Source organism: Protopterus annectens, chromosome 3.part0 (assembly GCF_019279795.1).
Source record: "Protopterus annectens isolate FY-2018-M chromosome 3.part0, PAN1.0, whole genome shotgun sequence".
NCBI lineage: Eukaryota > Metazoa > Chordata > Ceratodontiformes > Protopteridae > Protopterus > Protopterus annectens.
In genome coordinates this window covers 1,653,123,390-1,653,137,337 of record NC_056731.1, presented here as the reverse complement: position 1 = coordinate 1,653,137,337, position 13,948 = coordinate 1,653,123,390, and the positions used below count along the sequence as shown (strand labels likewise).

Genomic DNA, 13,948 nt, shown 5'->3' with positions numbered 1-13,948 from the left:
CAAACACAGGAGGGTTATGGCTGACAAAGTTTGCAGATGACTGCAAACTGGGCCATAGTCGAAAACACATCTGACACAGATATCCTCCAGAAGGGCCACACAGAAACGGATAACTGGTGCCAGAGCCATGGCCTGAAGTTAAACGCCAAAAAATGCATAGTCATACCCTTCGGGAAAAACAAGGTTACCCCTAGCTACCATATAGGTGACAATCCACTGAGCACAGAAAAAGTCATCAGGGATCTGGGGACCCAAGTTGACAGTAGTCTTTCGTTTGACACTCATGTTGCTAAAGTAGTTAGGAAAACCTTCTATATCGCCCACCTGATCATGAAGGGATTCACATCTAGATCAAGGGAGGTCATCGTCCCCTGTACTCATCACTCATTAGACCTATGATTGAGTACAATGCCCGTTCGAATGTATCTGACCAGACACCTGATGCAGCTTGAAAGGCCCCAAAGTTCCTCACCAAAAGGATAAAGGGTCTCAAAAATATGTCTTATGCTGCCCGACTGAAAGAACTCCAGCTTTATTCAGTCTCATACCGCTTGCTCAGAGGTGACCTGTGCCTGACATATAAGGCCATGTCAAACCCAGATTTGATGAATATGCTTCACCTCAAAAATCTAGATCCCTCAGAACCACAAGGGCGGAGACTTAAACCTTGACACGGTTATAAATAGAACGTGCTGGAGGGACAGATTCATCACCTAGAGACTCCCTATGCTGTGGAACAAAATCCCGGTACATGTGAGGCAGAGCACCTCGCTGGCCTTGTTCAAGAGGAATCTTGACCAATGGATGGGAGATCGCAGATATACCCCAGGGATTACTTCAGTGTCACTGCTTGACAGAGGCACAGAAAAATGATAGGCATAGTTTTTATTCAAACTAAAGGGGTGGCGAAAGCCACATAACTATGGGCTAGGCTTATAAATGCCCTTGGGCAGATAGCCTAGTATGAACCTATGAACCTATGAACCTATGTGGTTGCCTGCCGTCAATTGGTGTTCCTGAGTAAATTATTACATGCACATCAGCTGTGCAGCTACTTCATTCGCCAATTACGTGGCAACAGTGGGGTATAATTGAATTCTCCACTTGGGCATTGCCCTTTTGCCCTACCTTTGGGTAGACGGCCTGTATGTGTTTTGTTGTGTGGAATTGCAACTGCTATTTGTAGAGACATGGATATTTTGAATTCATGTCCCCCGTGGATTGTGTGTGATGGCTAGTGTATGTGGTTCTATATGTGAGTGTACCTGTCATCTCAACCATCTGATAAGGGACTATTGCAAACAAAACCTGTAACATCGCCGTCTGTTCCATTATACAACAGCTACAATTTCACATGGTGCCTTTACAAATATGTCTGTCACAAGGTATGTTAACACTTCTGCAGATGTAATTGAGTGAGTGGATGTTTGTGATGTTATTACAGTTTGTATTGCTATTGTTTCGTGTGTGGGAGATGTAGGTGGGTGTACATAGCATATACAGGTTTGTGGGGACTGCATTTCTACATATTCCATATATGTGTGTGGACTCCTTCCCTAATTGAAGACCTATCAGTTAGTAGACTGAAACTATGGTTGTTACGGGCTTATACATTGGGCCGTTGTTAATTGGTTTCTATATAGTATGCAGGTGAGGTTGATACTTCCATACGTCTGGAAATACAGCGATATTTAAAGGAATGTTACTAAATGACAGCTGTCCCGTGTATTTCTGTCACAGATATTTGCACTCATTGCAGTTGTGTTGGTGACTGAACCTCTTTGGTGTGGGTTGCCACCTTTTCAAATGGCATTAGTGGGAAATTTGCAGGACACACATCGGTGTTTACAGGCCGACACATACCCACAGTCAGTACACAGGATAGCACATACTTTTATCCTGCATACATACTTATTATTGTAGCACTTTAGCTACTTATCATGTTTCATGTAATATTTACGTTTCTTAGATACAGGCATAACTATTTAATGCAACTATTACATAATATATGGGACATAATTATGTCCTACAATCTCAGACATTTGCCCTTTTTAATATTTTTTGTCAGGAAACAACTGCCCAGGGAGGGACTGTCCATCTTAAAGTGGGACAGGTGGTAACCGTATGCCTATGGCCAGCTATAACTACACCTACCATAATGATCTACCTCCGAGTTAGCAGTAACAGACACAAAATGCAAACACACACACACACACACACACACACACATTACAGTCCCACGGAAATGCACACAGCACCCTCAACACACACATACATAGACTACGGCAATCACAAACACAGTTGAACACAGTACCTACGTGGACCGCAACACCGGCAGCGATAACTAAATGTCCCTTAATATCGTGATAATATTACACGCAGTTCTAGTGTTCCGGTACTGTGTTCTTTCGGTCTTTCAGCCTCGTGATTACACATGTCGGTATGTGACACATTCCATAGTTGGCAGTATCCTATTTATTTGTACCTCCATGGTTGTGTACATGTCGTTGACCTATGTACATATTTGCAGATATAGGTGAATCCATATATATCAACATATATCTCTCTATCATGCTTTCTATCTCTATTATGTGTGTATATAAATATATATATATATATATATATATGACAGAGAGAGTGACAGGCAGAAAACGCCTTTCATTGTGTACATGTCGGTGTATACTGTTACCTGGACTCTGCACGTTTGTGTTTGAACCTGTCACATTACACACCTGCCGTTGGTACATCTTGGGTAGCTTAGTGTTAGGTAATTATGTACATGACTGCGTGTTCTACTCCTGGCAGTGGTCATTTTACCCTTCAGAGCAGGCACTATTAGTACAGGGGTGAATAATGTTGGTTTCACCTGTTCTGGACATCATTGACCGTGATCTGCATGATATTCAGAGAAGCTTAGCCCTGTTTCACGCATATCCATATAGTCATATTTAAACGACGCTTACCAGCACTGGGCAACGCATATTCCCGCTAACATGTGCTAAATATGATCTGATGACCTGCATCCAACATGCATTATTCGTGCATTCGGAATTACGTTACATCCCTTGCAGGACGTGGGACCGGGAACATGCACGACAGTCACTGCATTTACCACTTTGGCATCTGGGATTTGTACACGTGTTATAGCATTTTGTATGTGGACTGTACTATGGCTGTTACTCCATACTGCGATCAAATGGGTAACTCAGTTAGTTTACATATGGATGAGACCTATTAATGGTATGTCCAAGTGAAGTTTAATAGATGTGCTCCAGCATTGGGTATGTATGTCACAGTGAGCCACATACTATAATGTGCTACACCTTCACACAACCATAGGTGGAGCATGCTGGGGCAACAGATACCTGTCATGGGTACACCCCATGCTTTGCCACTACATCCATGATTACATTATATGGAGCCCCTCATTAATGCACCAGGGAATCCATGCAGAGTGTGTGGGGAACAGTGATTACACACATGGATCCCGCAATTGGCTCTGCTCCACTGAGCGACAGTTGGTTACTCGATGTGGTGGCGACAGCAGACACTGTTTGCCTCGATTGATGAATGGCCTCTGACAATCGGGCGTGTACCTACTGATGTACCCAGAAACCTATACACACAGTACCAACATATGCTGATAGGTGCGTGTACTGTTCAGGTGTTGACATTCCTTGTTCCAATAGCTGTTGTGTGTACAATGGTTGAGGGCTGCCTATGTAGGATTCACACAGTAGGCCACCTATACATTACAATTTACAGGTGGTTGTGTGTGTGTGTGCCATCCATTTTACTGTTTGTACAGGTGGAGAGGTGTGTCAGTCCATAGGGGCCTACACTGTCAGAGTATGTGCTATACGTTCCCTCTTTGCCAAGGCATAGGCATATTGGGCATGCCTCCGTCTGCCTACTGGGGCTGGCACAGTGTGTTCGTGGTCTGAATCCCTCTGTGCCTGTGATGGCCTTGGCAATTGTGGTGGGCTGTGAGGGCCTTCACCATTTTGTCCCTGCTGCAGCTGTTTCTGCAGGATCATATTATGTAGCATGGCACATACTATGAGGATGTGGGCACACGTGCCTGGAGAGTATTGCAAGGCTCCACCAGATATGTCCAAGCAACGGAACCATGATTTCAGCATCCCGAACACATGCTCTATGATGATTTTGGTTTGTGCGTGTGCCTCATTATGGTGTTCTTGCATGGGTGTGTGTGCATTTCTGATGGGAGTCATCATCCACGGCTCCAGTGCATAGCCAGCTTCCCCCACAAGGTGGCCATGTGGGATGTCCCCCCTGACAAATACCTGATACAGCTGTGAGGCATGCCAGATGTGGGAGTCATGGTAGCTTCCAGGGCACACACATTCATGATAATGCCCTGGGCATTGCACACAACCTGGCAGTTGATGGAGTGGTATCCCTTGCAGTTTATGTAGTGCCTACCATGCTCACCGGGTGGTGACTTGATATGTATGTGCGTGCAGTCTATCGCACCCAGTACCTCCGGCTAGTGTGCCACATGGTGGAAGAGATGCATATTGCTGGCCAACTCCTCCTGAGTTCAGGGGAAGTATATATGCTCATTGGCATGTGGTAACATGGCATTCAGGAACTGGTGTAGTACCCTGGATGCTGATGCCTGTGAGATCCCCATTATATCTCCAGTTGGCCTGTGAAAGGTACCTGTGGCTAGTATTCGCAAGCTTACACATACCTTCATGTTCACTGGGATGGGTTCCCCTCTGTTGTTTCTGGATCTCAGGCGTGGCCGGCACAGCTCAACTATTTGCTGTAAGATGTCCCTGTCCACCCTGTAATGCTCTACTATCTCCAGATCATGTAGCCCCTGGTAGGTTACCCTTGGTCTGAACACTCTTCTATGGTACATCCTTAGTCTGGCGGGACATTTGCGATTCACTATTACCTGCCTCCTTTGCATGGCATTGACTACTAATTCCTAGTTACCACGCAGAACACTGTCACAGACCCTTAGTAACCCTTGCAGCTTGGTTGTGGTGTACCATGCATACCATTGAGTATTATGGTGAAATCATGATTTGTATTACATTGCGATTTTATGACATTTGTATATATTTTCTTTGTGTTCCCATTTGCGCACACATGCCCTGCAGTTGTACTTTGCGTTACTGTGGACATGACATTAAATGTTGTTTTTTAGGTGTTGTGCATCTTTTCTTATGCCATTGGCTGTATATTTAGCCATTGGCATATGTTAACTTTGTAATACATGAGTCTGGTCTGCTTTCACAGCTCCAATGTTCTGTTTGGAAAAATGTAAACCGTGTTTTTTGGTTTACATTTCTGTGGGCTTACGCTATCGCTATGTACCTTCATTTGCATGGTGCAGCAGTGCACATGGGGTGATTAGCATACCTAATCTGAGGGCTGCGCAGATCTGGCATATGCCAGTAGTGCACGTGGAATTGGATCGTACCTGAATCGCTCGGCGGCCATGTTTGGCATTATACCGCCTACGCTACGCCTGCGCCTGGCGCAAGCTTCATGAATCCCGGGGAATATCTTTTTCCCAAAATGCCAGTACTATGTTTGCAAAAATGGGGACACAGGCTTCCCCCATTGCTACCCCCTTAACTTGTTTAATTAACTGCTGTTCAAAGGTAATAATATTGGCATCTAACACTAGTTCCATAAGTGTTCTAATTTTTAAGATTGTGTTATGATTTAGGGTAGTGTACTGGCAAAGATATTGGTAAAGCCAATCAATACCTGTGTCATGGTTTTTGATAGAGAATGTCCTGAACATCAATTGTGATAAAGATCAGATTATCAGTATACATATCTTTCTTGATTTTAGATAAAAAATCCCAGGAGTATTTAAGTATCCAAGGGCAGTCCTTCAAAATATTTTTTTATTTACTGACAATGTATTTATCAATGGGAAATGTTTTAGATGCCCGAGCATCCACAATGGGTCTAAATGGGGGGTCAACTAGGTCTTTGTGTTACTTGGGGACACCAAATATTGTAGGTATTTTAGGATGTCTAACTAACAAGTACTGATGTTCCTCCACTTGGATTTGATGGTTCATGAGCAATTCTTCCAGCATAACATCCACCTTGCTATAGCAAATGTACTTCTCATTCAAACTAACTTATAGGTTCATAGGTTCATAGGTTGGTACTAGGCTATCAGCCCTAGGGCCTATACAAGCCTAGCCATAACAATTCCCTGGCTATTTCTTCCCACATTATTTACTTTCCTGGACCCCTGTCTAGCAGGGTGACTGACATGATCCCTGGGGTGAATTTCCTTTCTCCCATCCAATCGTCAAGGTTCTTCTTAAAGAGGTCCAAAGAGGCACTCTGCTTGACATGTATGGGCAATCTATTCCAGAGTCTGGGGAGTCTTTGGGTCAGGAACCTATCCCTCCAGCATGTTTTGTTTATTGTGATGACAAAGTTTAGATCCCTGGAGCGTGTAGCTCTGAGGGATTGGGATTTCTTTAAGTGTAGCATGTCCAACAGCTCTGGGTTTGACATGGCCTTGTATGTTAAGCAGAGATCGCCTCTGAGTAGACGATATGCGACAGAGTATAGCTGGAGTTTTTTAAGGCGGTCAGTGTAGGGCATCTGCTTTAGGCCTGTGATTCTTTTAGTGAGGTATTTCTGAGGCCTTTCCAGTTGTTGCAGATGTCTTGAGAGGTACATACCAAATGGGGCATTGTATTCTATAATGGGTCTAATGAGGGATGAGTACAGTGGGACAATGACCTCCTTTTTCTGGATGAAAAGCCCTTCGTGATGAGGTGTGCCACATAGAAGGATTTTCTGACTGTTGTGGCGATGTGGTTATCGAAGGTGAGACCACTGTCCACCTGTGTCCCTAAGTCTCTTATCACACTTTCTGTGTTTAGTGTACTGCCACCTATATGGTAATTCATGGATACATGTTTTTCCCAAAGGGGATAACAATACATTTCTTGGCATTGAGCTTGAGCCCATGGCTCTGGCACCAAGCATCTGTTTCTGTAAGGCCCTTTTGTAGAGTATCCACATAATTTGGGGATTCAATAATGGCTCCCAGTTTGCAGTCATCTGCAAACTTTGTTAGCCAGAGTCCCTTAGTGTTGACCTGTACTTCAGAGAAGTAGATGCCAAACAAGAGCGGCCCCAGGACTGAACCCTGAGGTACTCCACTTGTCACTTGTCTGGAGCTGGATTTGGAGTCGGCTACTTTTACAGTGTGGGTTCTATCAGTAAGCCATTTAGCAACCCATTGGGTGACATAGGGATTAATGTCCAACTTAGTAAGTTTATCTATGATTCCAGAGTGGGGGATGGTGTCAAAGGCCTTGGCAAGGTCTAGATAGGCTGTGTGGACCACCTTACCCTTGTCCATGGCTCAGGAGATTGATTTAAAGAAGTCAATCAGGTTCAGGAGACAAGATCGGCCCGTCACAAACCCAAACTGGGTGAGGTCCAGTGTTTGAAGGTTGCCAATGTCTTTGTTTATAAGTTCCATGATAATACGCTCCATGGCCTTGCAGATAAGGCTTGTCAGACTGATGGGATGGTAGTTTCCAGGATCCAAGGTGGATCCCCCCTTGTGGATTGGGATAACTGTAGCTCTGCGCCACTCAGTGGGCACGAAACCTGAGGTGAGGCTATGATTAAACATGACACTTAGGTGAGGTGCCAGTTCATATTGTAGTTCATGTAGTACACAGCCTGGGATGTCATCTGGTCCCATGGATGCTGTATTCTTGGCTTTAGAGAGTGCATTTTGTACCTGTGTGGCCGTTATTACTGGAATTTGGCAATCTTCCGGTATTGAGATGGGCCATTTAGGGGGTGAGAGGGGGGTGAAGTTGGCACTGAATCGATCTGCCAGGATATTGGCAATATCCTTCGGATCAGTATATTTAATGCCATTCTGTTTTAGCTCAGAGCAGATCTGAGCATTGCCATTTAGATTCTTGACATAGTTATAGAATGCTTGATGGTTGTCTTTGGAATCTTTGGCAATTTTATTTTCGTAACTAGCTTTGGAGGATTTTATGAGGCATCTCAGTTTCTTACTGAGGCTAGTAAGGGAGTTTTTTGTATCCTGTAGGTATCACCATAGAATAGGGTAAACATTTTATTATAGTTCATGATAACCAGGCCACCACCTTTGTCGGGTTTCATAACCCTTATTTCAGTATTGTCACAAATTTCTCTTAATAGTGCCCTTTCCACTGTGTTCAAATTGTTACATCGTCTCCCCCTGTCCCTGTTGAACAATTCCTTGATATCTTTTTCACATAGTTTTTCAAAAGTTAATACTGAAGGATGCAAAGTTGGGTTGAAAATACTTTTTTTTTTTATGAATGGCATACTCAGGGACGTTAGTTCCCTTGAATAAAAATTCAACTTCCTGGTAAAAAGTTTTAAATCAATTATGGTGTGATCTAATGAAGCTTTTTTATTAGGTACCAACATCAAACCTTTTTTAAATAAGTATGCTACTTGACTATTACATTCGAAACTGCTGTAATTATATACTTTGAAATCACCAAAAACTATTCTGTAGTACAACCAAATTACAGTTAGAGTCAGTGTTCAGTGTCTATTCCCTCTACATTTCCCCTTTGTGTATGTGGGGTATTGTTGGTTGTAGTTGTAATAAGTATCTCCCCCTCTCTGGTTAATTAATCGCTCTGACCTCCTGGGGGGTATTCTAAAGGGTCTGGGGTGTTATCATTGTTCACAGCATTATTATTATTATTATTGTTAGTATTAGGTGCATCATACCCTGTTTCTCTATTACCACTTTGCTGCCCCATAGGAGGTAGCGGATATGCCCTGTGTTCCTCAAACTCTCTTTCATCCCATCTAAGTTTACTAATTTTCCTTTGTTTTACTTCGGCCATAATACTATCAATTTTTACAAATATATTTAAAAAATTAGACTTTTTGCTTTCAAATAACACGTCCGTTTGGATATTTTGATCCATTATGTTGATTTTGCTAAGTAAATCAACCATTTTGCGGTCATTGTCCCTTATTAAACAGTTTAACAGTTCACAGCCATTTTTGTTAAAAACTTCAAGCAGTTCCAAGTGTAGAAGAGAATGTCTTACCAGCCCTGTAGGGAACATCCAGCGCCAAAGGCCCTTAGGAATATGTTCTGTATGCACACATTCTCTCAGATAGCTGCTTTCCAACTGCAGTTTCTGATAGTCCGTGGTTAGTTTTTCAAGTTTAAAGATTTGGGAATTTAGAGTCCCATGATTTTGTGTTGGTTGTTGTCTAGACTCACCTTGCCATTCTTTTCCTCCCTCTAGCCATTCTGAAAGTGTATTACAGACATTTTAGGACGTTCCCACCTTCTCAGTTCCTGTATTTGAAGTAATATGCAAATCCAGCCTCCTTGATTGGCTGGAATCCACTCATCTTTCTCTTTGAGCCGGTGTAATGCCACTGATGTTAAAACCATCAGAGAAGCCTGTAGAGTTGCTGATTCCTGCCCCATTCGGACCCGGACATGAAGAGCTAGCCAATAAAGGTAAAGAACTGGCTTGTTGGGTCATCTTATCAACTCGACTGGCTAGATTTGCCACTGGGGAGTTGAGGATTTAAAGAGCTTGAGCAAGTGATCAGTGAAGGTGAATCAATGGCCTCAGTCCCCTCCATACAGAAAACAATGAAAACAAGGCTCCACACAAACTGTAATATCCAAAAAGCAGGAGACCAGGATCCAATCCACACAAACAACGTTTATTGAGCGCTTTCGTCTCTTGAATAGAAACTTCTTCAGAATAACACAGCATATTACCCAACAAACTTATATATACTATTCCAACAAATTAGTCATCTTCATTAACTAATTAATAAAATAATATCCTGAAAAGGACATAGAAACACTTAAAGAGCAACACACACACACACACACACACATATATATATATATATATATATATATATACATATATGTATGTATATATATATATATATTATATTATATATATATATATATATATATATATATATATATATATATTTTGCACTCACAGTAAAATAGACAAAATGCAATTAAAAGCATATAAAAACTACTTGACAATTAAATATAGCCTATAATAAGTTAAAAATAATCAAAGCAACAGATTTCAATATTTATGCATATGAAAGTATATATGTATTTGTTGTTTATTAGCATCCTATCCTAATAGCAGGTATCAATGACTGTCATATAAGAAATTGTGTCTTGAGCCTGAGAACAGAGCTGATGGATACTGCACTATTAAGACCTGGTGCTTCAGATGCATTTGCCCTTATTTGCCATCTAAGCTCAGCCATTTCTAAGTAATCGTTGAGTGGCCCAACTCTTTCACTCATCATAACCTGTTCAATGATAATGAATCTGAACCCATGTCCTTCATTGGTTACTATATGTCCTGCTAATGCATTTTTAACTTCTTTCCTACTAATGTCAAATCTCCTTGGCTTCAATGATATATTGGCATTGTAGGCAATAGCAGCATTTAACCATCCCTGCCCCTATATCAGGATCACATTTCTGCCTTTCCAACATATTTTTAATGCTACTTTCATTTTTATATACTATGTTGGGAACAGGGCCTAACAACTGTGCCTGTTCTGCATCAATTCTAAAAATGTTCCAGTTATGTTCAATAATATTCCTGATTCTGTAAAAATGCTGATTAAACTCGAAAATAGCTGATTTTTTTATGGAAAGTCTTAGTCTCTTGATTTTCCTTGTTTGATAACCCTTCCCCTGCACCAAAAGAAGGCTTTAGTAAAAGGACAGGGGGTATGGCTTCCCAGGCTGATATCTGAATATGATCAATTTATAGAGCAAATTGAGACCCCTAAATGGATGTTACTACATAGAGGTTATCCAGATAATTATTTAAACAACATCCTTCAGGAGGTAATAAATAAGAGACCTAGTGGTGATTTTTCCCCTTCTTGGTGATGTGTGTTATCTGTGTTTGTGTGAGGGGGGTGTAGAATGTATGTTGGTGGATTTTGTGTGTGATGGTGTTTAGTGCGACATCGGAGTTAGTATGTGTGTGTGTGTGTGTGTGTGTGTGTGTGTTGGGCGGAGGTAAGTGTAGCTGTGTTTGTGCGTGCGCTTTAACAGTCACGGTTTTGGGTTTCAGTTTTTTTTCACACCCTTTTATTTATATAAATGCATACACAATCTAATATCTTAGACACTTTATAATCATTTTTAATTGATACAGTTGTATATATTGTTTGTATTTGGTATATTTGGAATGTTTAGTAATATACATGAATATTCATTTACTCATAAATGATGGTACATGCAATGGGGGAAGTAGCATAATCTTTAGGTATGTTATGTCATTTCCTGTTTTAGAAAAAGGGCGCTAAATTTTAAACTATTTAACTGTTGTGAATATCTTATACTGATTTTGTCTGATGAAGTTTACTAATGTAGTAAATGAAAAGCGCTTAACATTAGACACTCTTTCTTTATTCCATAAGCCAGTATTGTGTTTGCTTTATAGTAATTTAATTTTGTTTTTCATAACTGTGTTTTTCACACACACACACACACACACAATTTTGCAGTGTCTCTCATACTGTTTGAATTTTTGTGATTGAATAGTGTAAAGTCTGAAATCATTAAACTTCACCAGAAGTTACAACTGCAGACATTTTCTTAATGCGTGTTAATACAAATCCTTTTCTTCCAGCAGTTTTCAATGTGAATAATCAAAGTGAATGAAAAAGGTATTCCAGAGTCCCTGGAGCCTTTGTTCCACATTATTTAGTTTTCTTTACAAAAAGAATGATATTTATTTTCCTGTTTTATATTAAATCTGCCTTTTCTATGAGTCAGTGTTTGCCTGGCCTGGAAATGGTGCATCTGAAACTGGTACAGGGATTTGTACAGAGAGACATTTTATCTAGACAGATCTGGTAATGCAAATGTTCATTTTTTTTTTTTAAAGTTTATTAGTAAAAACTAGAGATAGTAATAAGAAAACATATCAAAGAGAACGTGCCTCAGAATACTGGGGACAGAAGCCGTGAACCTAATATACCAGGTACTGCAATACTTCCAAACGTAGGTCAGAGATAAGGAAGCGGAAGAAGAAAGAGATTACAGTGTGTGATAGTAAACAGCCACATCCTTTCCCCAACTCCATATATTCTGCCTGCGTTTGTGCATTACCAGTGATACTTAAACAGTTTATTTTGTTATATATAGTAGGTACTGTCCTAGTTAGTCAGCCATCTACTGGGCAGCTGCACTTATCATTCTAGTTAACTGTCAGAAAGTACTGATTGTTTGCTATAATGTAAAGAATCTAGTCTCTCTGCTTGTAGCCGCTGCCTTAAACAAGCTGTAATTACACCTCACTCGTCTTTCTATACTTTGTAGGCTGCATTGGCTGGGGGTACCACTATGATCTTGGACTTTGTGATGCCACAGAAAGAATGCTCTTTGCTACAGGCCTATGACCAATGGAGGAATAAGGCAGATCCAAAAGTCTGCTGTGATTATTCTTTTCATGTCGCTGTATCTTGGTGGAGTGAAAAGGTGAGTACCAAAAACTTTGCACTTCCCTCTATTTATTGCCACATCTATTGCTCTTATTATATAAGACATAATGAGTAAAGCAGGTTAAAACATTTAGTAAGCTACAAGCAACTTCATGGCTTTGGTTTGTTTTTCCTGATGTGCTCATCCTATTGTCTTCTACCACGTTTTGCTATTTTTTTATCATTCTGCCACTTGATCTGTCTGAGTGTAGACTAGGGACCACCATTTGGCTCGTGAGTAATTAGTGGCCTTCTGGTAACATGGGAGTACAGTATGCACGAGCTGACCTTTTCTCTGAGAAAGAATGCACTTACTGTCTGGAAAGTTCTAAAACATTCTCACCTGAGAAGCCTTATAGCATGCATTGATTTCCAGAATCTGTTTCAATAGTATTGGAATGAGGAGTGAATATATATATATATATATATATATATATATATATATTTTTTTTTTGCAATTAGCTGTACTCCACTAAGGACACCCAACTGTTTAATCATTACAGTTATGTCTGTCATTTCTAAGATGAAAACACTGCTATCTGCTCAGTCCTACATGCATGAACAGCTTTCTAATGGCATATTATAGTCTTGCACCTGAGTGCTGAATATATTGCAGGTAGAAATTATGGTATTTACCAAAGGTTAACATTCTAGTAAGTTATTATGCAAGAGATGCCTACAGATGTACTCTTGAAAAGAACACAGTGTCAGATTGCAAAATAATGTCCATAAACATTTATTTCTCTTAAAATGTTTGGTAATACTTTGGAGCTTTTCTCCCCGGGCTTCTGATGAAAACGGGCTCCTACTCGGTCATACTTTCCTGTTAAACAAATGTCAATAAACAAATAAAATAAATAAACAGATATCCCTGAAATCTAGTGCTACATTTACTAAATACAACAACAGTACATTTCAGGAAAAAAATTGTTCTATTATTACTTTCAAGAAAAAAGTAGTATTAACGCTGCACACTGATGCCAAGTCTCAATGCACTGAAAACATAGCTAACAACCTGACCTTGGGCAGTAGGCTAGGTTAGAGATGATTAACCAAAAATGTAATACATTTTAAAAATGCTTTTCCTGGTGAGAAGTGACAGTTAAATTATTCATTATTTACTTATCTCATTACACTGCCAACAAACATAATAGATAGTGCTGTCAGCTGACAGACAGAGAAGGGGAGTGTACAATATTTAGTATAAGCAACTGTTAGCTTGCTCTCCTGCACAATTTCCAGAATATTTCTTTACATTTCAGTACTTAGGTTCATAGGTTGGTACTAGGCTATTGGCCCTAGGGCCTATACAAGCCTAGCCATAACAATTCCCACAATTCTTCCCACAATATTTACTTCCTTGGACTTCTCCAGCAGCAAGCCC

At 40.6% G+C, this 13,948-nt stretch overlaps 1 protein-coding gene across 3 annotated transcripts in view; it reads left to right on the top strand.

Annotated features, from left to right (window-relative positions):
- The window catches only part of DPYS (dihydropyrimidinase), a 779,854-nt gene that overhangs the window by 89,059 nt on the left and 676,847 nt on the right, over positions 1 to 13,948 (top strand). For all 3 annotated transcript variants that reach the window (XM_044065690.1, XR_006364014.1, XR_006364013.1), the window contains exon 2: positions 12,404 to 12,562. In XM_044065690.1, coding sequence (XP_043921625.1) covers positions 12,404 to 12,562 — 159 coding nt within the window. The remainder of the gene's footprint in view (positions 1 to 12,403; positions 12,563 to 13,948) is intronic.